The sequence below is a fragment of the Columba livia genome, chromosome 1, assembly GCF_036013475.1.
Source record: "Columba livia isolate bColLiv1 breed racing homer chromosome 1, bColLiv1.pat.W.v2, whole genome shotgun sequence".
Lineage (NCBI taxonomy): Eukaryota > Metazoa > Chordata > Aves > Columbiformes > Columbidae > Columba > Columba livia.
Genome location: NC_088602.1, coordinates 10,751,641 through 10,775,956, shown reverse-complemented (window position 1 = coordinate 10,775,956; position 24,316 = coordinate 10,751,641). Strand labels below are relative to the sequence as shown.

The following is a 24,316-nucleotide window of genomic DNA, read 5'->3' as shown; positions in this document are numbered from 1 at the left end:
CATGAGCAGGGACATCTTCACCCAGATCAGGTTGCTCAGAGCCCCGTCCAGCCTGGCCTGGGATGTCTCCAGGGATGGTTCATCCACCACCTCTCTGGGCAACCTGGGACAGGGTTTCACCACCCTCACTGTAAAAAATGTCTTCCTCATGTCTAGTCTGAGGGGTGTTTGCTTCTACCTGTAGTAAGACAGGCAGGATCCTTGTGTTTCTCTCCTCTGCCATGGCAATGGGTGGTGCTGTGTGAGTGTCCATGTCTCTGCAGCCTGGTGCAGGATAATTCTGTCTGTGCTGCGGGCTGCAGATCATGTTTTGGCACAGGCAGGCAGTGTCAGGGTGTGCAGGCATGGGTGGAAACAGCATGGAAACGTGGCTTGGGAGACAAAGAGAGCTGAGGGAGCAAAAGCAGTGCTTCAGGTGGGGGTGTTGTTTCTAGGAATATCTCAAGGCGCGAGTGATCTCAGAGGGAACTATATCTTTCAGTGCTCAGTGTTCAGAGCTGATTGTTTCCCCAGCCTGATGTCCTGCTGCTTATGGGTTGCGTAAGGGTGTGTTGTCACAACAGTCGTGTCCAGCAACTGCGGCTTGAATTTCCTCCTAAAAATACAGCCAAGTTTGGAGGTAATGCGGATGGCAGCATCAGGAGTGCGTCAGCAGCTCACTGTCAGCAAGCTGGCAAAGCGCATCTGGAGAAAGTGCCATGTAAACACAGCGAGTCTATTCTTATCTGATACCCTCCTGTGAAATGCTTTTCCCATTATCACCTCTCTTGTTCTTTCCCTTTATGGAAGGCTGTAATGTGTTTGGAGTTTACTTGAACCAAGTCCAACCCGTTCTGCATGCGGTGCCTAACAAATCAGTCCTCTGACTTCTCCATTCTCTGAGCTCTTCAAGCTCATCCAGAAAATGGGTTTGCCTTAAGGGTGGGTTGAAGAGTATCTCCTAGATTTTCTTGGGTGAGGAAAGTGTTTAAAGGTGTAGGATCCATCATGAGAAGCACTGTGTTGGCACTGACAAGAGCTGCCTTGACAAATTATAACTGGCACAAACAAGTATAGAGTAATTCATGGGACACGGAGGTCTCAAACTATCATTTAGACTGTTCCTCTTGCTGACACTGATTAACAGAACTGCTGAATTTGCCTAAGAGCTGAACTCTAATACACCATAGCCTTCCAGCTAAGCTGCAGGGTTGAATGGTCTTGTGTTACTGGAGCTAATTTTAGTCTCGGTGGTGTAATGCAAACAGTCCTTTGCTTTTAAAAAGGCTGCTCACTAAATTCAGCTCCTACGGTTTCCTGTAGGGGCAATTTCTGTGTAGCTCAGTGAGGAACGCAGTGATTTGGTTTGGCTGGGAAGGAAATGGAGTAGCAGAAGAAAAATTCTATGTTTCATTTCATTAGTGTTGTCTTCTCTGCTTTGCCATAGGGAAGTCTGTGATGTTCATCATCATTCAGCTCTCCTGATGGCACTCTTAACTGTGTGCTAAAATCCTGGGAATGAAAATAGGGGAATTTAAAGTAAGAGAGAGAAAAAACAGGCCATGCTGAGTATATCCTATTCCTACTAGCTGCAGAGAGGAGGTTCCTGACTGCTTTTGATGCTGTGTCAGCTGGCAGTTCCAGCTCTGCCTCCTTGAGGGTTTTTTACAGTATTGCCCTGGAGGTGCAGAAAGTCCTCGGTGACTTTCAGACACAGTCAGGATCCTCCAGAATTTCATCTTGCTGCTGTTTTCCATAGGAATAATGTGGGGCCACTGCAATAGCTCTTCTCTTCACATGCTGCACATCACCTCTTACCCTCTGAATGACACCACCCCAGCAGAAAATATTTCTGCTCTCAAGCATATTTTTTTCTCTTAAAGACCTGTGTTTGACTTATTTCATCATTATTTTGGTTTAAACAGGAGAAAAAGCAACCTTTTAAAGCTATATTTATTCATTTTCATGGGCTTCAATCAAGTGCACATGAAGGAGGAAGCATTTGCTAGGTATTTCTTATGTGGAAATTCCTTGTTTGCCTTATCCTGTCATGATCCTACAGCAGCGACAACTGACAGACCTGAAGCTGGCTGCTGTTCACAAGGAAAAGGTGCTAGTGGCTTTTTTTCTGCCATCTGGATATCCCAACCCTTCCTTGGGGAACATTTAGTTACTGCCCATGGCAGTAAACATGAAGCTGTGATGGAGCAAGAAGAACGGGAGATTCAGGAAATGGGAAGAAAAAGCGGTGCAGGGAGGTACCAGTCACCGTTCACATGGTGTCACATCCTTCAGCAACACCTTAAGCTATAGATGTGGAGATTAAGGGTCTAGAGAACCCTTCTTATGGAGACTGAGCTGGGTCTGTTCAGCCTGGAGAAGACTGAGAGGGGATCTTATAAATGCTTATAAATATCTCAAGGTTCGGTGTCAAGAGGATAGGACCAGACTCCTTTCAGTGGTGCCCAACAATAGGATGAGGGGCAACGGGCGCAGACTGAAGTACAGGAGGTTCCGTATGAATATGATGAGAAACTTCTTTACTTTGAGGTGCCAGAGCCCTGGAACAGGCTGCCCAGAGAGGTTGTGGATTCTCCTTCTCTGCAGACATTCAAACCCACCTGGACACATTCCTGTGTGATCTGCTCTGGTGAACCTGCTTTAGCAAGTGGGTTGGACTGGATGATCTCCAGAGGTCCCTTCCAATCCCAACCACTCTGTGATTCTGTGAGATGAACAACTCGATAACTGTAAGTGGCCTCAGTAAGGTAGAAGTAAAGAGAACAACTAAAACGTAGTCACTGTTCTGGTGGCCTCAGCATTGACTACTCACTTCACTTGTGAACAGCCTAACAAGGTCAGTTAAGCATTATTTTGTCCAACAGAAGAGGCAAGGCATAGACTATGGGAGTGTAATTGCCTCCTCATGTGCCTAAAGCTTGGTTTGTGAAAAGCAATTTCAAAGTAAATTACGGGTACAACATTCATAGGTACCTTGTCCTTCATCTTTCAGAAGTGTACTGGAAGTGATGCCAATTAAAACCTTTCTTCTTGGTGACATATTAACCCCCAAATGAACTTCCCAAAGGACTGAACTACAGTGATTTTTGGTTCTCTTTTCTGAAGTCAAGGCATCCGAGATCAAAACAACTCTTTCCGTAGCCTAGCAATTGTTATATCTTCTGTCCTGTTTTTCTAATTCTGTTTTTTTAGTATCACATCTGTTCTAGTCTTCATAAAAAAAAAATAGAAGATTTTACTCCCACAACCTGGTGCAATTTATGGTTGTGAGAAAAGCTGTAGTATATTTTTCATAAGAGAATAAATTGGTTAATATCAGCTGCCACAAACTGGAATGTGATTTAATAAAATTCTAGCAATTTTATTAGTTGGAAAGCATGTAGATGAGAAGTACATTTAAAGGACAAGTGAAGCAAGAATTTATATATATATATATTTATTTTTTTTTACAAATTAAACAGTTTTAATAATTACCCTTCTCATACATTTCAGTTTCTCTTTGAATATACATGCAGCTCCTGATGGGAAACTTTCTTCAGGTCTCATCTGAAGACAGAATAACGTCAATAGTCAATAGTGACAACATCCTCTACCTCACCAGTTGGAAGAAGACTTCTTCATGAAAGAGATCTCCCAGAAAAACAGGAACAAAAGCTGTCATGGGTTGGGACTAATGAAAGTACCAAAAGGAGCAGAGAGGTCAGCTTTTGGTTGTCCCCACAATCTGTATATTCCAAAGTGCAAATAAAGGAGAGAGATGCACAGTGTGCTTCAGAGGGATGGATAGTCACTCCTTGAGAAAACTATTGGATTTCTGCATATAATCAGCTATTTATTTGATTATTAAGAATGGCTAGTACTGTTTGGGCAATTAGCAGGAGGGACAGTATTTTATTTTTTTCAGGAAAAGAAAGCAAATCAGTACAATGAGCACTCACCAGTCCTACAGAATAGATTCTAAAATACAGAGAATGCCTTTTGTGTCTCATAAAAGCAATTATCAGAACAAGAAAAATATATGAAAATGCATGTGCTGAGCTGTGTTATAGGTTTTTTCTCATGGAATATGTGCTGTTGATCACTGCTACAGACAAGATTTACCAGTAACATGCAAATAACTGGTTTTGTAATTGTACATCCAAAATAATGAGTCCTCAAAATTGTCAGATCTTTCAGAAAATTCTCATTGGGAACCGATTCTTCCTTTTCCCCACCCCCAAATTTGCTTCTATCTAGAGCTGTTCTTTCATCAGTGTCAGAGGAGTGGCAATTTCTAGCTCAGGAGTTCTTTGATGGATTTTGAAGTCATCACCCTATGCTACTTCTTCCAGTGTCCCCGCAGCTGCCTGCACAGTGAAGGCAGCAATGGAAATCTGCCTCTTTACTTCTTCCCAGGCTCTGTGCTGGTCTGTTTTGCTTTCAATATCAAACATGGCATCATAGATCCCCGGGAAGGACTCTCCAGCGTACTTGTTGTGACTGCTCGGAGCAAAGATGACGTGTCTGGCGGGAAACAAGAAAAACATATAGATATTCTAAATAAAATAATCATTAACAGTGTGTATGTTTATTGTGGGGAATTGTATGTGTGTGTGTGGCAGTTGCACAATCCCCAGTGAAGCCTGGAACTTTCCATAGGGCAGCTGATGGCTCTTTAGTATATTTTGTGTCCTACAGTGCCTGTCCTTGCCTACACATCTTGGTTGTACACACCAGGTCTGCAATCATAGCCTCTCCTCCTTAGACTGACCATCTAAGGAACATTCCCCAGGGACTGAGACACCTTGCCAACCTGGTAAGTGATCTGGGTACCCTTCAGAGTCCCCCCTTTGTAACAGAATGAGATGTGCATTTTGAATCATCACTCTAGAGTTCTGGCATCTGAGCTCCTGAGTTTGAGTTGGTTGTGTAGTAATTGCCCTCCTAACTAGTATCCAAACCTGTGTTGTATAATGTTATCAGAGTGCTGAATAATTTTGGATAAACTCTGTTTGTAGTTGGTTTTCTGCTAAAGGCTTCTGGTTAGAATAAAATCTGTTTGGAGCTTTTTGCCTGCTTAAATTGACTTTTGGGTGCCCCCGTGACAGAGTGCTACATAAAGCAGCTATGAATCCTGTGAAGATCAGAATTTACTAAATGCACAGGAAATCTACCTGTACCTGTCTTTGAAAGGACAAGAGGAAGCAGCCCCAAGGGTGAAATGTATGGGAAAGGGCACAGATTTGGGCCAGGTAGCCTTCTCCTTGGGAAGAGACAGTTTCTTTGTCTAATTAAGCATCAAACCGTGTTAATTTTTTTTTTTTTTAAATGGGAATTAAGCACGTCTGTTGAGCTAATGTGGCAGTCTGGAACAGGGAATAAAGCTAGTCATGAATGTACAATGAGAAGAGGAATGGAAACCTCAAAAATAACTAAGCAGTTGAATGATGGTCCAGGGATCTGGGAAATCAATGTGAAAAGAGGGGATAAAAAAAATCTCTGGGAGAGTTCTTGAGCAAAGCATGAATTCTTCAGAGAAAAAGTGACCATATTGGAACAGAACTACACAAAAGTACTAATTTCATTTGTTGGTGGTCTTTTTCTCTCAATGAATAGCTGCAGATCTGCTTTTAAATTGATTTTGTTCATATGAAGCATCAAAGCACATTTGTAGCTTGGGAAATAGTCATCACAAATTAAAATAAACACTGAAACTACATTAATAAATGCAAGCAAATTAAAAAAAAAAAAAAAGTCCAGACACCTCTAAATGATATGTAACACTCAACATGAAGAACTGACCAAAACAACCACTTCATTCTTCCCAAAGTGTGAACAACAGTTTATCCTAGCAGGATGGAAGTGTGATTGTCAATTCTACCTGCCCGAGGGACTTCTGGTTTGGTGTGGAAGCTGTCAATCACTCAATCAGGTATGCCCCGTCCATAGCAAAAGGGGGTTATTGAGAGTAAAGTGAGGTAGTCACACACCTGACACTGGAAGCCAGCTGCTTGTCAAGTGTTACTGATAAATGAACCGGGTTTCTATAAAGGGCATTGTGGTGCACTGAACATTGTGTTCAGGAATAGCTAATTAATTATTTAAGTTAATGGAGCATATATAAAAGCAGACAAAACTGGGACAGACAGATCTCTGCAGCACAGTTCATGGGCCTTTATTTAACCTGTGTTCAAAAGTCACTCTCCAGGCAATCTCTTCAAGACTTCTCTCCTCACCTGACCCTCACTACACCTGGCCCTCACTACACATCTCTTTTCCTCCCCTTCTACCCTCATTTCTGCCTTCTTTCCATAGTTGATTCTGCACTCGATCCTCAGTTTGTACAGTTTTAAAAGAGCGAATGGTAGCAGAAGTAGAACCACACACCTGGAAATAAAAGTCTTAGAGTACAATTGCTAATAAAAACAGTGCCAGACCCAAGAACCGGAATTAAACACAACAAGACTGGTACAGCCCAGGAGTTTTCCTTGGGGATTATAAACAAAGTCCGCTACTCACTGGGTTGTACCTAAACCAATCTCTTTAGCTGTAATTCATATATGAGGCCTCTACAGCAATTCAACTGACCAGTCAGATAAGGTGGGGTTCACCTGCAGAAATATAGCGCCTTAGAATGCTGATGAAGAAACTTGTAGCCTCACCTGTAAAACTGCCTTCCTGGTAAGCCAAGAGGATCAATGAAAGCTCTTTCTATAAGCATCAGCTGATCATTCATGATCCGCACTGCAACCGGGCTGCAAAAAAGAGAGACAGACATTGCGCACAATGAGGAAACAGGATCCTCAGTTTCATTTAAACACTTTTCCTCTTGTTTGGACAGAAAAATGACCAAGATTGTCTACAGTTTTCAAAAAGATGAGGGTTTGCAAATGGAGATATTTAATACATGTTATATTAATGCAGTAGGATTTCTGTGCATAGAAACTCAACTACAAGATTTCACACTATACACAATAAAATGGGAGACTTTATGAGAGTGTCCGATACTTGCTTAGTATTAAACAGCACTGGAAAGATCTCACTTATCAGCAGGGAAAAGGAAGGCTGAGGTTTAGGTCAAGATGAAGACAGCTAGATTTTGGTGTCTACTCATAAGCTAAGTGTCCAAACTCTTTCCCTAATCTATACAGTAAAACAGAAAGGACAGGATTCAGTTGCCTAAACACAACTAGCTGGTACCGTATCAGGTGCACAGGAGTCCCGTAGGGCCCCCGGGTTCGTGAGCATCATAGGGATATCTTAGCTACTCTGAAGTGTCATCCTGTCACCTTGAGGTGTGCTGAAAGTACCAAATCTGGCATCACCTGCAACATCTGCAATGTAGCTGTCTAAATACAGAGCACAGTCAAACCTTCACTGCTACCTGCCTTTCCACGCATTACACTAATTTTAATGGCAAGCTGATACTAGTAATAAGCTCTAGAGCTGTTGCTATTAATCACAGGAATTCATCTTAGCAGCTATTGCCTGTCTCTGAGTTCAAGGGGTCTATTCTACACTAATTAGAGAGACTCCTTGTATAGCTACCAGAAAGAAAGAACTGCCAACTTGGATACCTAAGGCAGATATACATATGTATCTAGATAGATAGGTAGATATAGATACATAAATTTTTTTTCAGACTTACTCTTTCTTGTCAACTTGTTCAAGTCTCCTGTGAAATTCAGCAGCAGCCTTTGAGAAGTTCACCACAGCTGAAAAAAGAGGATCTACAAAATGAAGGACTTTGTGAACTTCAGGGCATCTGGTAATCCCAATATACATTTAAGCTGACCAGCGGGAGAAAAACTATGTTTGTTTTGCTGATATAATTGCATTAATTTTGTTGTCTTTCCATAACTCATTGGTTTCCCTAGTGCAGACTTTAAAGAGCTCATTATGAGAAGAAATAGACAAAGACATTGTGCAACAAGACCAACAATAAAGCAGAGCTCTTGATAAAGCTTTCATCAGTTGGCAAGGAAAAGACTGTTTGGCATTGCAGAGAACTCTGCAGGTTCCTTTTAACAAAGGGATGCAGTAGGTCCAGGCCATGTGGAATAATTTAGCCAAAGCAGCAGCAGACCTTTCTTTCAATGACAGTATCAGCTGTGTTGATTTTTCTGTGGAAGGGTCTATTTAGTGCAGACCTGGGAAAAGTATCAATTTATATAACTCCTTTTTGTAGAATAAGTAAAAGATGGATGTTACGAGGTGAAGAACTTCTGGCCTTACCAAAATTCAACTAATCTACAAAGAAGGAAGGTTTACAACTTGTACATTTTGCCCACAAGTTTCAGAAAACTTTAGATCATAGAATCATAGAATCATTTTTGTTGGAAAAGACTCTCAAGATCACCAAGTCCAACTGTTAACCTGACACTGTCACTAAACCATGTCCCTAAGAACCTCATCTACACGTCTTTTAAAGTATGACTCAACCACTGCTGTGAACAGTCTATTCCAATGCCTGACAACCCTTTCTGTGAATAAATTTTTCCTAATATCCAATCTGAGCTTCCCTTGGTGCAACTTGAGGTCACTTCCACTCATCCTATCACTTGTTACTTGCGAGAAGAGACCAACCCCCTCCATGCTACAACCTCCTTTCAGGCAGTTGCAGACAGTGATAAGGTCTCCCCTCAGCCTCCTGTTCTCCAGGATAAACAGCCCCAGTTCTCTCGGCTGCTCCTCATCAGACTTGTGCTCCAGATAAAACAGAATATCCTCTCAGGGCATAAGATTAGGTCATCACCTAAATCTCATCCTCTGCTGGCAATTATAGCCCTTCACTGTTTATAAATTTATTGCACTATTTTAATGTGATAGGCTTTCTGTAGATGATTTATGACACTATTTATTGTGAGAGGCTTTCTCTTCCCAGGACTCCTACTGAAAGCTGTTTCGCAGTCTTGTTTGTTCTTCTATTTCAAGCAAACTTATTTATTCATCACCAGCCTACACTCCCCTATTCTTGTATTAACATTTTTGTTCCATTTACATAATTAGAGGCAGAGATTTTATGTATGGAACCTGTTTATGGACTGCAGTATAGACAGACCCATGCCACTTTCTGAGGGTGAGAATTTATGCCGTGTCCATAGTTATAAGTTTGCCAGAGGACAGAGTTCTGCTGTGCTGACATCATGGCTATATCATGGCAACAGATTATATTCCAGAAGCAGTAGGAGGGGATTTGAGAGAAAATAAGAAAGGTCATCTGAAAATATATAAGAGAATTGGTTCTTATGTTGCCTAACTGTTCAGTGCTATCAAACTGTTCAGTTTCTATCAAAACATATTTTCTTCCCCTGCAAACCTTTGCTCCTGCTAACATATAACTACAAGCACATATTTAATGAAGAAGAATTCCCAGCCCCCATTGTTGCAGAGGAACAGCTGAAATGTGAATTCAAAGGCAAATAAAAACCTTAATCTATTATTTGAAAGGCAGTTACGTGATTTATTCAGGCTTAATGATCAAGGTTCTGACATTCAGTGTTGTCAATAGGCAATCCTACGAAAGTGCTGACTGAAATGAATTTTAATTTTCACACTATTGTATAAACCTCCTATATATATTTTAATTCAGTATGGTGCAAAAAACCAAAAATTAAAATTTTTTGTTTTATTCAAGAAATAATTCAAAACTGATCAGACATCAGATAAGAGCCATGAAAAGACTGAAGAAAATGCTTTGCGAAAAAATAGTCAAAATGACACATCTATAAAGATATTAAAGAGAGGGCAAAGTCATATTTTGGGAAAAAATAAAAAAGAAGAATCTCAGAACAAAAACAGATGCATTGGTCAGAAGGTAGTTTGGGCACCTTCTAATCTGAAATGAGAAAGAAACTCAAAAAATGAAAATAAATGACTTCACGGAAATTTTGGTAGATGTTCTAGCACTGCAAAAAGAAATAAAGGGTTTGATGTCTCCTTACAAGATATGGTGCAAGAACATATTGAAATAAATCCTTGTGCTATGCAAAAATCTCAGACAAGATGATCCATCACACAAGGCTTCCTCTGTCATGAGTGGCCTTTTTGCAAAAAAAGTGCATCTTTTCAAAATCGAAGGAGCACAGAATATTAGGGACTAGAAGAAACGGTCTGTAATAGTCCACCTAAGCCATTATACGAAAGTTTAGAAGTCTTTTTTAGTTCCTCCCAAATGAGCATTTGAGTTGAGCTACTTCTAAGGTTTTGCACAACCCAAAAGAGTCCTGCATCTCCAAAAAGCTCATTTATGCCTCTAAACCATGGGTCCACCAGATGGCAAGTGAGTTAGGACTGACTGAAGGTCCTCCTTGGTACAGAGAGAAGGAGAGAAAGACTCTGACTGTGGAAGCTGTCCCAGCCTGGGGACCAGAGCACTCTGCTGCTTCACACCCTCTCTATACGCTTCGTTGCAATGTGTTCAACTGCTCAATAAATTGATATATTTATGCAGAAGTGTTAAGAGAACTGTTCCTGTTGTTTAAAAGTGGTAGCCAGGCACTGAGACCGACGGTGAGCAAGTTTTACAGGGTTGGATGAGATCTTTGGCTGAGGAGGAGTGGGCACCTCTGTTTCTCAAGTTCCAGGCACTTGACACAAACATTTAACTTGTCTTCTTTTTTTAAGCGAGAAAGTGAGGAGCAGGCTGAGCTATCTCTTTGTTACACGTTTGATTGTGGTCCCTGACTGCTCATAAGCACTGTAATAATGCCCACAATTAATAATATGCATGAAAAATTGTTGTAACTCTCTCATCTAGGCAATAATGTATTAAACCTGTGTTATGTTCAGAAAAAAATTAGATGCTCTTTATTATGATTGAAACACAAAAGTAAGGAATTCAGTTTCAGAGCTACAACAGATATAATGTGCCCATGCATAACTCTAATTAATGCACTTCAGAAATGCTCTTGTGATTATTACTCACCAAATGATACTTTGTAAGTTTTCAGCTGTTCTTCATGTTTCTTGGCCAATATATAAATTCTATTGCTGTATCCTTTTAAGGCTTCTCCATAATCTCTACAGTCGAATGGAATGACCTGGGAGTCTGCCAGTTCATAAACCAGTTTGCCTCGTAACTGGGCAATTGTTAGCTGTTTCTTGAAGGTGGGGTCATAAAATCTTTCCACTAACTCAAAGGTCTCATACACGGTGTGATAAACAGGATAATTGCTGAATTTGTCTGTTTTCTGAAACAGAGCAAGCAAATTTGTCAGTGCCCTGGATTCTAACTGCAGTTAAGGGACGTATTGATCACTTAATGACTATGATGTTTTGCACAGTTCCCAAATTAAAAAAGCTATTTGCTGCGAAACACAATTTACCATCCTTCCATTTTTGTGTGTTCATTTTAGGAAACTGAAACAACCGAAATCCACAGACCGTTCCTTCTCCCTGTCCACACAGACCTGCCTTCAGGTCCATTGTACAGAGATTGCCTCCACTGAAAGTGAGAACAGTTTGTGGCTTTGGATAGCAGAAATCCTCAATCATGGCCCCCTTTCATCTTGCATAGTCACTTCTGAACAAAATCAGAATGATTTGTATATTAAGGGGGTTACTAAGAGTATGGTGGAATTAAATATATACCTCCAATCAGATTCTATAAATATCTTCAAGTGAACTTGACAGCCTATAGAATATACACATCACTGTAATGTGTTCTAGTCTTCAAACATTTAGGTTTCTTGCTACATTTTTTTTTTTTAAAGGCACTGATATACAAACCAGTCAATGATTTTATGAATTACAAATAAATGCTTTTAAAAGGTGACTGCTCAGCACTATCAAACTTCTTCAAGCGACCTGGAAGACTTACCCTGTTCTTGGTGTAACGGACTCTGCCTGACGCAATTCCCAGCCGCTGAAAGTAAGCTTCAAAATCACTGCCTGATCCCAGTTTGTTTATTCTACGTGTGGAAAAGACAACATCTTAGTGAGAGCACTTACTTTATAGAATGGAATTAATTTATGCCATATGCAGATTTTTCAAAGAAATGGAGGCCAGTTCTTCTGGAAGGCACATCAGGGACATTAGTAAGATCAGAGACTGAGTGGTAAGACTAAATTGCTCTAACATATTATTCCACCACACTAATTCAGTATTAAATACTGCTAGGAAGATCTTTTAACAGTAGCAATCCTGATCATGACAGTGACCACTTTTAAAAAAGAACGTACATGTTATGCACAAGAGCCGTATAATTGTATCAGACATGTCTCTTCAATCTTCAAACATCCACCATTTATTTCCAAACTAATATGAATTGGGCAGCAATATATGTAAAGACAGATGTGTTTATAGCCTCAGCATATTCCACAGTAGAATCAAAGACTGATAAACAATTTCCACTGCAGAAGACACAATTAGTATTTGTTACTTACAAGCAAATATTGCCATCTGCTGGGTAGGTGTAGCAAGACAGAGGAAAAGAAAATTATAATAAAGACAGATGTAATACTCTAACTATTTTCAAACATTTATTTTAAGTTTTATATTACGTTTTAGGTTTATATATCTAGCCTGGTGAATAATTGGTGTTTCTTAGCTAGAAAAGAAAAAAGCTTCCTCTGTTCCAGCTAAAGTTCTTCTCTTAGTATAAATTTCTGCAAGGAACTATTTGTAGCAACAAAGAAAGATCAGATTTGGTAGCTTTTTCAAAAGGAAGAAATCTCTGAGTGTCTGATGAATCTAGAAATTCATCAGATGCTGAAAGATGGGGTAATACATGCAAAATGGGGTAATACATGGCCAAAATCACACAAAGGGGTAGTTTTGCCATGTTGTGAATAAGATTTAGCCCTATGAATTACAGGCCCAAGCAGCGTTTTGGAGTTCTAATACTTTAAAATATGAAGATTTAACACCCTCATATATAGCTTTGTAATGTATTACATTTACATCCATTGCATAATCAAACAATATGTATCGTGAGAGCTTTTTAATTACCGCTCTAGGCAGTTTCTTTCAACTGAGCATTTGCTTATCCTAACAATTTTGATATTGTCTCATCTAGCAGGGAGACTAAACTGTATTTTGAATTCTTTCCCCACCCTGTTCTTTTTTGATTGCTTTCCAAATTGCATTTTTGCTAATAAAAGGCCTTTTAAAAGTGTGAGATTCCATTTTACAGCAGGCATAGATGTCAGCACCATTAAAAAAGAAAAGGCATAAAATTTTATTTTATGTTACTTTGAAAGATATTGCTAGAGAGTCACCTCGCACTAAAAAGTTTTGTATTGCTGTCATTAGTAGCACATCTTGAAAAATTCTGGAGAGTAGCCATGCTATGATATGATGAAAATATTTGGAAATAAAAAGCAGATTAATAACTTACCTGGGATAGCTATTGTTTTCAATTGCAGGATCTTTCTCAAGCCAGCTCTCATAAAGAGACTTATTTTCATAACCCTCATCAGGGCTTAAAATCTGGAGAGGAAAATATTACAATCTCATTGGAAGTACCTCTAGCTCAATTTATTATCAAAGCGGACTTTTACAGAAATCTGCAGCATTCTTAATCAGCAACATTGCTGTATGCAGGGAAGTACACCTACACTATATATTTGTTACATACATGTATGGATCCCAGTCGTGAAAAGCATCTAACGGGCACTTGGAACCGACCACAGACTGTGGGGAAAGGAGATGAAAAACTCGAGGAGAACAGCTGGAGTTCACCCACTTCTGAGGGAAGAGGATCCCTGGGGATTTCTAGGGCTTCTTACTACCTTATTATAGCACTGTGTACGTACACACACAACAGTATATACATCACTATGGAGCTCCTCCAGCATCCAGGATGCCCCAGCTGCTTTCCTTTCAGCAGGAAAAGGGAGATGACAGCCCTAACCCTGTGGAGGTTTGCCTCATACAGCAGCAGTATTCTCTCAAGAGGCTGAGCCTGGAATTTGACTGCTTTTTGCTACAGGAAGGGTACAAAAGAATTGTGGTAGAAGGAAGGATCAAAACCAGTCATTAACTATATCACAGCAGTGCCAAGGGGACTCAACCGAGACTGGAGCACCGCTGTGCGAAACACTGAATGTACAACTGTAGGTCCCACCCTTGCCTTAAAAAGAAAATCCAAAAGCTATGTAACCTGGATGGAAAAGGTAAGTATTAGTATAGCTATCATACAGCTGGTAAAACTGTGAAAGTAAAAATATGAAAGCTCTAAGAAAACTTGTGGCAGAGGGAAAAATAAACCAAGACTCAAGCCCCGGTCTCCATCCACACTTACGCAATCTTTAATAGACATGGTCCTTTAAGTATAAGAACGGTTATGATGTGCAGAGGATTGGGATTTTTTTTTATTTTTTTTTTTCCAAAATACAGAGGATAAATGTTCATGGCCAGATACAAGATTTTTGAGACTTAAATTCTGCATTGAAAAATACGCAGACTACAAACTGGAAATCCAAGGTGTTTTGACCTCTGAGATACATCAGCAGCCGGCAGAAAAAATGACTTTGTGCAGTAACTGCTTGGCTGCTGTCAGTTTCAGGGCACTTTGTTCAAGTTCTAGGGCTAAACTGAAAAAGGCACATTAATAAGAGCAAATTTAACTCTGACATATGGGAGTAAAAGCACTCCATGCTCTGGCAGAGGTGTTATTCTGACTGTTCTGTTTACATCAAAACCATTGGCCAACCTTTTTGTACCACACTGAGAGCCCCGTGAAACACTATGTGCCCTTAGATCCACATCTAGAATCAGCATAAGCTTACTGCTACCACAAGGGAAGATGCAGTATTCTTTATGTATAAATAAAAATAAGAAGTGATGAGCAGAACAGGGCAACTGGAGCTGACACTGGCTGGTGGTGACCCAATGTCTAAAGCCTGGCAATAGAGCAGGACCAAAACAGACTGTCAACTGCTAAATGTCCCATCTATATGCTGAGGACCACACTTAAATGCAGAGCTCCTTGAAAGATGTGTACATGTGTACATTAGAATTTTTTGGTGAGAAGCAGATCACTGAAAAACAAGAAGAGCAAAGAGATGTTAGGATGTTAGATAGTTGGATGTTGGACTCTTTAACATGAACAGAAATAACTTTCTTATGGACATGCATAATCACCCACATCTGCACTAATGTTCTTTCACACACTTGGCTGTCCAAATGAAATTCAATCCCATGCAAAAGCCAAGTGCAAAGCACAGGGATCATTTCAGTCACATTTATACTGTTGCCAAAAATTAAGCAGAACTCCTGAGGTGCACAGGACTTCTCACTTTTCCTCTTCAAGAAACTAACAACCAGGGTATGCAAAGGCTTAATGGGTTGAGGCTTTGATGTGTACATCTAGCTTCCCAGCATCATCCAAAACCAAATGCATCGCAGTTAAAATAGCAAAACCTAGAATATAATCACTCTCCCTTAGTCTTTGTAGCCCTTAAAGAAGTTAGGGTGTTATTTTATTAAGATTAGTGGAAAAGACACAACCAATTAGCAAAGGTAGAGATTGTAGTCTTTGTCTAAAGATGTTTGAACCCTTAAATGATTTTTATTCTATGATGCTAGAAGCAGTCAGCCAAGCTAAAGATGCGTCACATTTCTGTAGAGTCTATCAGGCATCTGAATACATGTTTCTATGCTAACAAAAAGTTATATTAGTTAGAAGCGGTCCGTCAGCAAAAGTCTTTTGGTATCCCTGACTTGTATCCAAGAGTGCATCAAAACATCTTTTTCCTTGAGAAAATTCCAACAATGTATATGAACAATCTTACAGAAAAGTTCAAAAGAGTTTAAATGTTCTAGAGAAAGGTTTCACAGCTTGTGATTTATGAATCACTGGAGGTCAATCATGGCACGTCATACTGGTAAATGAAAGATGGTTTGGAAATCAAAACTACAATGTTGAATCACTGTAAAATTGAACCACGATTTTATTTTTCAAAAAGACGAGAGGTGGTCCTGGGTTTAGCAGTGAAAAAAAGAGGAAAACATTCTTTTAGAAAAATATAGCAAGGAGCACCTGAGATTTATTCAGCAAGACAGTGGAAAAAAAAGAATACAAAGGAAAAAAGGATGGCAGATGAGATTCTTTGGACAAGGACAATATGGTAAAACTGGGGAAAGCACTCTTCAAATCTGTACAGAAAGCAGAGAACAGCAGAGAATGAGAATGTTGTTGCAGAATCCCGCTCTGTGGAATAACAGAAAAGAAAAAGTAGTCGTGGGTTTTGTCTATAACAAGGTAAAAAGAAAAAAAAAAATCTAAGATGTTCCAACAATGGCTTTAAGGAGCTCAAGAAATATACTTTTCACTGACGACTTTCTAATCGCCTTTACAACTTAAGCTATGAAGCTCTTCTAAGACCTTTTTAGCAAGGAAACAGCATGGAATTATGGAATAGTTGTCATGCTTCTAGTGTTTATATTATGCATCTGCTGTTAAAAGCTTAAATAACATTGAACAGGAAAATTTTTTTAAAAATGTCAGTCTCAAGCACTTCGTATGATACTTTAATGGAAGATTTCTACTCAAACCCAGCATTAGTTCAATAGTTGACATAAGATCAAGAGTGAGGCATTATTTTTAGCCTAAAACATTGTTTTAGTTTGTTTGTGTTTTGCGGAAAAAAATGGATCCCTGGGTAAGAGTCTTGCTGCAGACAGAAGGTAAATTATTTTATCCAGGGCCCTGCAGCACTAAGGACATAGAAATTTTTATAGGTGAAACACAATGCCCTCAGTATGTGAAGAGTCACAGCTTATGTTTGAACAAGCACAGATTCTTCCCCAGCAAGGAAGAAAGAGGAAGGTAAAAAGAGCTGATAAGAAAATAAAATGTAGAAAATAAAAGAAAAACATGTTAATAGCATAAATAAATTGCCCCAGATTCAATCCATGGCAGTTCCAATGTTAAAAGAAAGTGTACTGCATTTGAAAATAACGGAGGATAAATGCATCTAATGGGATCTAATAGCTGGAGTCATCCTACCAAATTTCATTACAGTACAGATTTTTACACTGGACCAAGTCACCTGGGTTCCCTTAATATCAGGGGAAAAAATAGCTTGAGAGTTCTGTATGTACAAGAGTAGACAACCACATTTGGTCAAATGAATCTCATCCTAAGGTACCTATTTCTACCTATTGCCTTTAAAGGAAGCCTTTGTTGCTTAAGTCAGACAGAGGTGTCTTCTGTTAATGGAGATGAAACCAGATGGTGACAGTGGCTCATGCTAGGTGTCTAATCTGGTTAACTCGTCATATATGGTCAATGATGTTACATGCTTTACCGGATTGCAATCTTTCAGTCTTACGATAATTCATCCTGAGAGGTGAAAGCAAAGGAGACATGATTAGACTACTTGTAATCATGCAAATTCATACATCTGGCCTATTACAAAACCCACTCAATACTTCAATATTTATCACAGTATTTCAGGGGCTCGGTGAGACATGAAGGAGTTTCAAGGGGAACAGATAGAGAGAAAATGATAGCTAGCCGATGTGAAATTGAACATGTTCTCTTTTGCACATGAAATGGAAATTGAAAATGTAATTCATTACCTTGAATGGTTATCATTTTAGAAAATTGGTCTTACTCAACTGTTTTATTATTTTTACTATGTATTACAAATTATATTCCATTTATGTTCATGACACATTTCAGCCTTTCTAAGAATACTGAGGAACTTGAGAGCCCGGACTCTGTATCACTGATGGGATGTTTTGCTATTGATTTTGGTGGGATCAAGATGCTTCCAGAACACTGATAAGATAAATCCAATACTATTAATTATCCAATTTTATCCAATAAACTTGCAGTTTACATTCTTAGCCACAAATAATAGACATTCTGTTTCTGTACCTCTTTTGTCAGATTATACACCAGTTTGTAGAGAAGGGGGGTGCAGTCAACTCTTAATGTGTAGTTACCTGAAAATGAAACAAAGACTAGGAAATTTTCCCTTCATGCACCAATGGCATTATCTTCTTAATGGATTAAACCCTGCAGTCCTTTCTTAAACATATTAACTCTAGGGTAAGAATTTAGGTCTTGACTTGGAATATATACAGAAAGACTACTTTGTGACATTGCCTGAGCTACTGCTACTATATGACAATGATGTATTGGTTATAGTACATACACAGTCAAGTAATTAAGCATTCCAATAGTTCTAAACTATTCTCAACTAACTGTCACTAGTTACAAGCCCTTATCACTCATATGCCCCTGAAGCTTGTATCAAACAGAAGGCAATAGTAACATCCTGCTTTTTGTAGGATGCTAAATTTAAAGTTAGTGTCTTAAGGAGCTGTGTAGGAGGAAAGATACATTCCCTGCAAGACTTTTAAATAAGCCTTGCAATGTAGCTGCTTCTTCACTTATCACATAGAAAGCTTTTTCAATGTTTTTGCAGACTGTATCTGAAAGACAGGTCATCTTCTGAGTAAGTGACTTGCAAGACATTTGGGATTTTATATTTCAGAACTAAGTACCACCCAAATAGGAGGCAACAAAGATGCAGAGCATTGTTTTCATCTGTTGTCTCCTAAACCTTCCCTTTTACCACCACACAATGGCTTCTGCATTTTACATCTGTTAGGTTTCCATACAACCTTCAGGCTATATTGAATCATAGAATAGTTTGGGTTGGAAGGAACCTTAACAGCTCACCCAGTCCCACCCCTGCCATGACCAGGAACGTCTTCACCCAGATCAGGTTGCTCAGATCCCTGTCCAGCCTGGCCTGGGATGTCTCCAGGGATGGGGCATCCACCACCTCTCTGGCCAACCTGGGACAGGGTTTCACCACCCTCAGTGTAAAAACTTTCTTCCTCATGTCTGGCTTGAATCTCCCCTTCTTTAGTTTAAAACCATCACCCCTTGTCCTGTTGTAACAGGCCCTGCTAAAAAGTCTGTCCCCATCTTTCTTATAGGCCCCTTTCAGCTACCGAAATATTCATCTAGGTAAGTATCTCATCCCAAAGTAGTCAGTTACAACAGCAAGAGCCCCATCGTTAAAGAAGCTATCAGCACTTCTGAGGCAAGCAGGAGTGTGAAGCATTCTTCTGTATGGACTACAGCCACCAGAACTCAGCTGGGCAAACAGCTCTGCCCTCAAATACAGAGAACTACAAAGAGGCTATGAGGGATGAGGAGGCTTTGACATAATATTAATAAAACATAAGCTTTCAGGTAACACTGTTGAGTTTGATACAGCTTTAGACCTTTGGATCATCCTTTGCACATTTTGTACTCACAAAATGACCAGACTGACAACTACAGAAAACACCACGATGATGGAAAAAATACTAGATAATGTTACCATTTCCAAGGAGACTCTGTATTGGAGAACTAGAAATTAAAGTAAGAAAAGTGCTAAAAAGCATGACCCACTATTATTTTTTTAATTGCTAAAGGACAATGAATAAAAATAATCTGATGTCCAAAATGTGGCATAAGAAGTGCCATGGAGAATGTATGATGATAAACAAAGTAAGAGGCGGAGTACGTGGATTCTATGGCTCTACAGAGGATTTCGATGCTCAGTCAGATGGAAGACGTTCCTGATACTTAAAACAGTACACTGAATCTTGTGTTCCTTTCCTTATTACATATTTCTTTTCCAGTGGTTTTACTTTCACATTTTCTTTAATGCATAAAGCGAGAGACATGTTTGAATAATCAAGATTTGGAAGAAAATTGTTAAGGCAGCATGTTGGCTGCAAAACAACTGAAAAATATGTGTTACAATCCATGCTGAGAACATGGAGCAGTTGTAAAGCTATTATTTCACTTGTGAGATCTTCTAGCCGTGAAATTCTGCTCTGCTTTTTACACGGCATGTAAGCTGCATAATTGAAGGAACAGCTCTAACCCTCCCTACACCACAGGTCCAACTGAGCATTTAGAAACTGGGTTTGGCTTTTCTTTCTTTCCATTCCTTTTGTGACAGACAAAACTTTCATCTGACAGGAATAAAAAGAGTCCTTAAATATGCCTGTTGATATCCATTTTATTCATACACAGTAAGCCCAAATAAGTTGGGTTTGACATGGGAAAATGCCCTTAATAACTAAGGTTATGATGCAGGACATCTTCACAGGACTCTACTGACTATTATATCAGCATAGGCAACAGTAAATGACATCCTTTTGTAATAAAGCTCAATATAATTTCAGCAGGATTTTGTGCTTTAGGTCATAATGTTGGACTAAACATTCAAAGTCCAGTTTCTAAGCAGTGCTCCTGTATGCCAGATTCTTCTCTGAATCTGAAGGGCATGGTAAATTAGATAATGGTGGATCAGTTTTTTGTGAAACACTCTTCAATGTGTGATTTTCTAGGAAAGCCCTGCCATAATACGTAAGTTACTCTCTGAATATTGACCCTGCTCATAGCAATGAGCAAAGGCAACCAAAATGGCCTAAAGCACAAAAAATGACTTCCCACAAAATGTAAGCCTAAGGTTTCAACACAAATTACATTGAGATTGTAATAAATTATAACGTCCCAATAAATTATAGTGTCCCAAAATATTATAATTACACAGAAAAAGGAGCTGGAGCCACAAACAGAAGTAGTAACAACCTTACATTAAAAGTGTAATTGTAAATTAAAGCTAATGCAGTTAAACCAGAGTTTAACATTCAGACCACTCAGTTCATTAGCAAAAATACTGAACTCCTCCAGAGGGGACGTTCAGGACTCCAGACACATTGACTGCAGCTCATGGATGGTGCTAATTGCAACAAGAAAGCAACATGAGAATATAAATTTTCCTTTCTCTTCACTCAATTCTCTATTTGCTACATTTATTCTGAACATCACATTATCCATATTAAGTTTGCCAGCTCTGGATGCAATAAATAATACACAGTGAACTATTAAAATCAACATATGTGAAGTAAAGCAAGTTTAAAAATAAAAGACACACCTTCTATGGAAGAATCTGTGTTGATGTAAGCAACTGCCCGTTCCTGAAGGACTCTGGCATTTTCCTGGGGTTGTAAAAGTGTAATTATTGCTTTCATTTAATGACATTTAATTAAGAGCATGTTAAGGGTACTGCTTTTTAGAGCATTACCTGTAAGAACCCTATCAGGATGAGTAGCACCAGGTACCTTACTAATTATGTTAATGCTTGAGCATGTGAAATTCACTCCTGCTTTCTGGGACTTAATTTATTGTGGAAAACATCCACAAAATGTAGGTGCTGCCTGCTGCATCACACAGTAGCAAGACGGAGCATGAAAATTACCGAAGAGCATTTTAACAGGGTAAATTGAGGTTATACACGTGTTTTAACTGTGCACTTGCAGTGCATTTTGAAATGCAACATGTGACTGTAAGGTCAGCCAGGATTCTTCCATGCTTTCAGTCCCTAGTTATTCATATGAGCTCCCAGCACAGAACTCAGTTTTAACACTGATAAACTGAGTATTGCTGTCATTTTTACACTCTTCGAAAAAGGAGCAATGAGTCAAAGCACTGACATTTCCTATTCAAATGAATCTGCCTGACTGTTTTGAGACAACCAAGCATTGTTTTCTTGCTAAATATACACAGAAACGCATGCTTAATTTTTTTGCAAACTAGCAATTATGTTTGAAATTGATATTCTAATCAGTAAGTGGTATTTTGCTAAGTCTTGGCTTTGTGATAGATATTCTAATTAGGTTAGCAATTGTTACTTGATTCATTCAATTTACAACCCAACTAATCATTTGTAAATCATATGAACTAAAAATTGGATCAGTAATTGATCACTTCATAAATAAACTGGTATCTTTAAAACAAACATTAAGAGGAGGTTCTGCAAAAGAATTCAAAGGGAGGGAGCGGGCCTGTGCATGCATACACATGTATATATGCAAAAGCATATTCACGACATCAAGAAATTCCTTCATTTATGAGCAATGGAGATTGTCTATGTAACAAAAGGATGTTGCCACAGTTTCAGAGTCTTTCTGTTGCACAGAAAACAATGAACACAGTGGGTTAATTTTCCTCAAGATTTAATAGATGACAGATCTGGCAGCTGCAGAAAACATAAAAGTAAGCTGTGAGGAATGTCTCTAGAGAAACTGAATCTAATTTAGGTGTCAAAGAGAAGGAATGTGCACCATCAAGATAAATCAGGAAAACAATAATATAAAAACATTGAGGTTCTAATATAAATTGTGCTCATGGCTTTCTAATCTAGTACAGCTGACGTTTTGTGAAATAACGGATGATAGATTACTAGATACTAAATTATTAAACAAAAAACACTACAGAGCAGCAGTAGGAATATGTGAACAAATCAAATATATAAAGAACTAATTTATTCACAACTTGCTTAAGATAAATTAATCATTTAAGTGTCATTGTTTCATATACCTTATAGTTAAAACAATTGTGTGTTTTTTCTTGACAGCAGTTAAATACGTGCACAGATACACAGGGAAAGAAATCACAAAGTTTTATATACAGTGTAATTACGTCACCAGTAGAGTACAGGTGGGATTAAATGTTAATGTCAGCCTTTTAAAATCTCTCAGTAAATGATGATAATTTAAATTATATTTTCTTCATGCGATGTCCCATATAGCATGAATAAGGTGCAGAGAGTCTGTACCAGCTGGAAACCAATTTATGGGAGAAAGAATTAGTGCAATCCAAAGGAACAGAAATCTCAGCTTTGTTAGAAGAAGAACGATATTCCTTTAGTGTTTGGGAACATTCCTCTGGTTCTATTCCCTCCTCTGACACGTGTCATTTTGCTATGTTATTTTGTGGTTTACTGCAATACATGCCAATAAACTAAAAGATTAAAATATTCTATTTTGCAGTTTTGAAAACTCTATCTGCATACTTAAATATAACCTAGTAAAAATTCTAACCGAAGAGCGAGACAACACATTTCTGTTAAACCATTCAGTACTAATAAATTGACACAGTTCAGCAGAAATGTGTTTCTTCAAACAGTTTTTTGCCTGCTCTATTTCTAATTTGGATTTTGGATTTTACAGACAAAGCAATGAAAACTCCGGTAAGACCTATATTTCTTGGGTGTGGGGTGGCGCCGAACAAATCCATTTACAGGGCTAAGAACTGACCATGCTCAGCAGGGAAAGGAAGAGAAAAACATTCAGAACCACATTTCTGAATTTCACAACAACATTCTATCAGGTAGGAATGTAGTCAGGGACCACATTACCAGCTTAATTGATTGTCTTGCCCCTGACGGTCTACAATAATGGAAGTTTCACAGGAATTTGGAACTATTCATTCAAAGAATACCCACTCTTTTATTTACCCAGAAGGGTTAATTTCCATGCACAGGGCTTGGTGTGCTTATGGATCATAGGTATATGATCTGGACTTCAGCTTATAGAAACTAAGGAATTTCTCAAATATAAAGTTAGAAAATGAAGCAATTGAGGTCATATAAAATGCTAACATTCTATTAAATGAAGGCATAGATTTCCACATAGAGACAACTGAGGGACATTAGCTTTGAATCAAAGTAGATATTTAAATCTTAGAAGAGTTACTGTTGTAAGAAGTTAGGTAGGTAATTTGTATAAATATATGAGGGCCTCACAGCACATGAAGGAGTCTGTTGTGTTTCAATTTTACCTTGAAGCTATTGATTGCGGCCTAGGAATAGATACCTGGGTAATGCAGCTGCCTGCAACAGACTTTCAACCTTCGTTTTCTTTACAATATTTTTTATTTACCTCAGCCCATTCTGTAGAACCCAACAACCCAAATTCTTCTGCATCCCAGCTAGCAAAAATAATAGTTCGCTTGGGTCTCCAACCTGCAATCACAGAGTTAAACTTGAGAATTCAACTTAAAGTTAGAAAGTCTAGTGAAAGGTCATAGTTAATTGAAATAACTTTAAAAAATAGCACTTAATTGATATAGCAGTAAACAAAAAAAAAAAAAAAAAAAGTTTCCTCTTTAAACTCCTTAGAGGAACATATTATTGCAGAAGCATTTCTAGTTAATGCAATATTTTCATTGCACACAACTAAGAGGGTACTATTACACTGATGAGAGACACAAGGGAATAAACTCAGTCAACTAAGATGCAATGCTACCTATGCATCACTTCAATGAATGTGCATCTTTCACAATGAGGAATACAACTTTCTGTAGAGGCAAAAAGTTAAAACAACTTCTTATGAGAACATTCAATAAAGTTCCTCAAAGCTGTCATTTTTCATATCTATCATTTTATGTCTGTAGTAAGTTACCTTCCATCTTCATTTTACCAAAACTCCGTACAACCTCTTGCAGAACAGCTGCACCTGTAGTTGGATCGATACCACCAAATACCCAAGAGTCTCTATGACCTCCTAAAATAATATATCTGTCTG

The 24,316-nt window shown here is 38.7% G+C and overlaps 1 protein-coding gene across 4 annotated transcripts in view; it reads right to left on the bottom strand.

Moving 5' to 3' along the window:
- Nucleotides 1–3,335: 3,335 nt before the first annotated feature.
- The window catches only part of LOC102094196 (N-acetylated-alpha-linked acidic dipeptidase 2), a 34,692-nt gene continuing 13,711 nt past the window's right edge, over nucleotides 3,336–24,316 (bottom strand). For 2 of the 4 annotated variants that reach the window (XM_065035981.1, XM_021280137.2), the window contains 10 exons: nucleotides 24,194–24,313; nucleotides 23,672–23,754; nucleotides 20,884–20,947; nucleotides 17,811–17,878; nucleotides 13,320–13,411; nucleotides 11,801–11,891; nucleotides 10,907–11,171; nucleotides 7,628–7,709; nucleotides 6,642–6,734; nucleotides 4,075–4,503 (listed from right to left, as the gene is read on the bottom strand). In XM_065035981.1, the coding sequence (XP_064892053.1) occupies nucleotides 4,314–4,503; nucleotides 6,642–6,734; nucleotides 7,628–7,709; nucleotides 10,907–11,171; nucleotides 11,801–11,891; nucleotides 13,320–13,411; nucleotides 17,811–17,878; nucleotides 20,884–20,947; nucleotides 23,672–23,754; nucleotides 24,194–24,313 (1,148 nt within the window). In that variant the 3' untranslated portion in view covers nucleotides 4,075–4,313. Of the gene's footprint in view, nucleotides 4,504–6,641; nucleotides 6,735–7,627; nucleotides 7,710–10,906; nucleotides 11,172–11,800; nucleotides 11,892–13,319; nucleotides 13,412–17,810; nucleotides 17,879–20,883; nucleotides 20,948–23,671; nucleotides 23,755–24,193; nucleotides 24,314–24,316 lie in introns of all 4 variants that reach the window. The other 2 variants (XM_005512947.3, XM_065036072.1) reach the window with 2 other exon arrangements.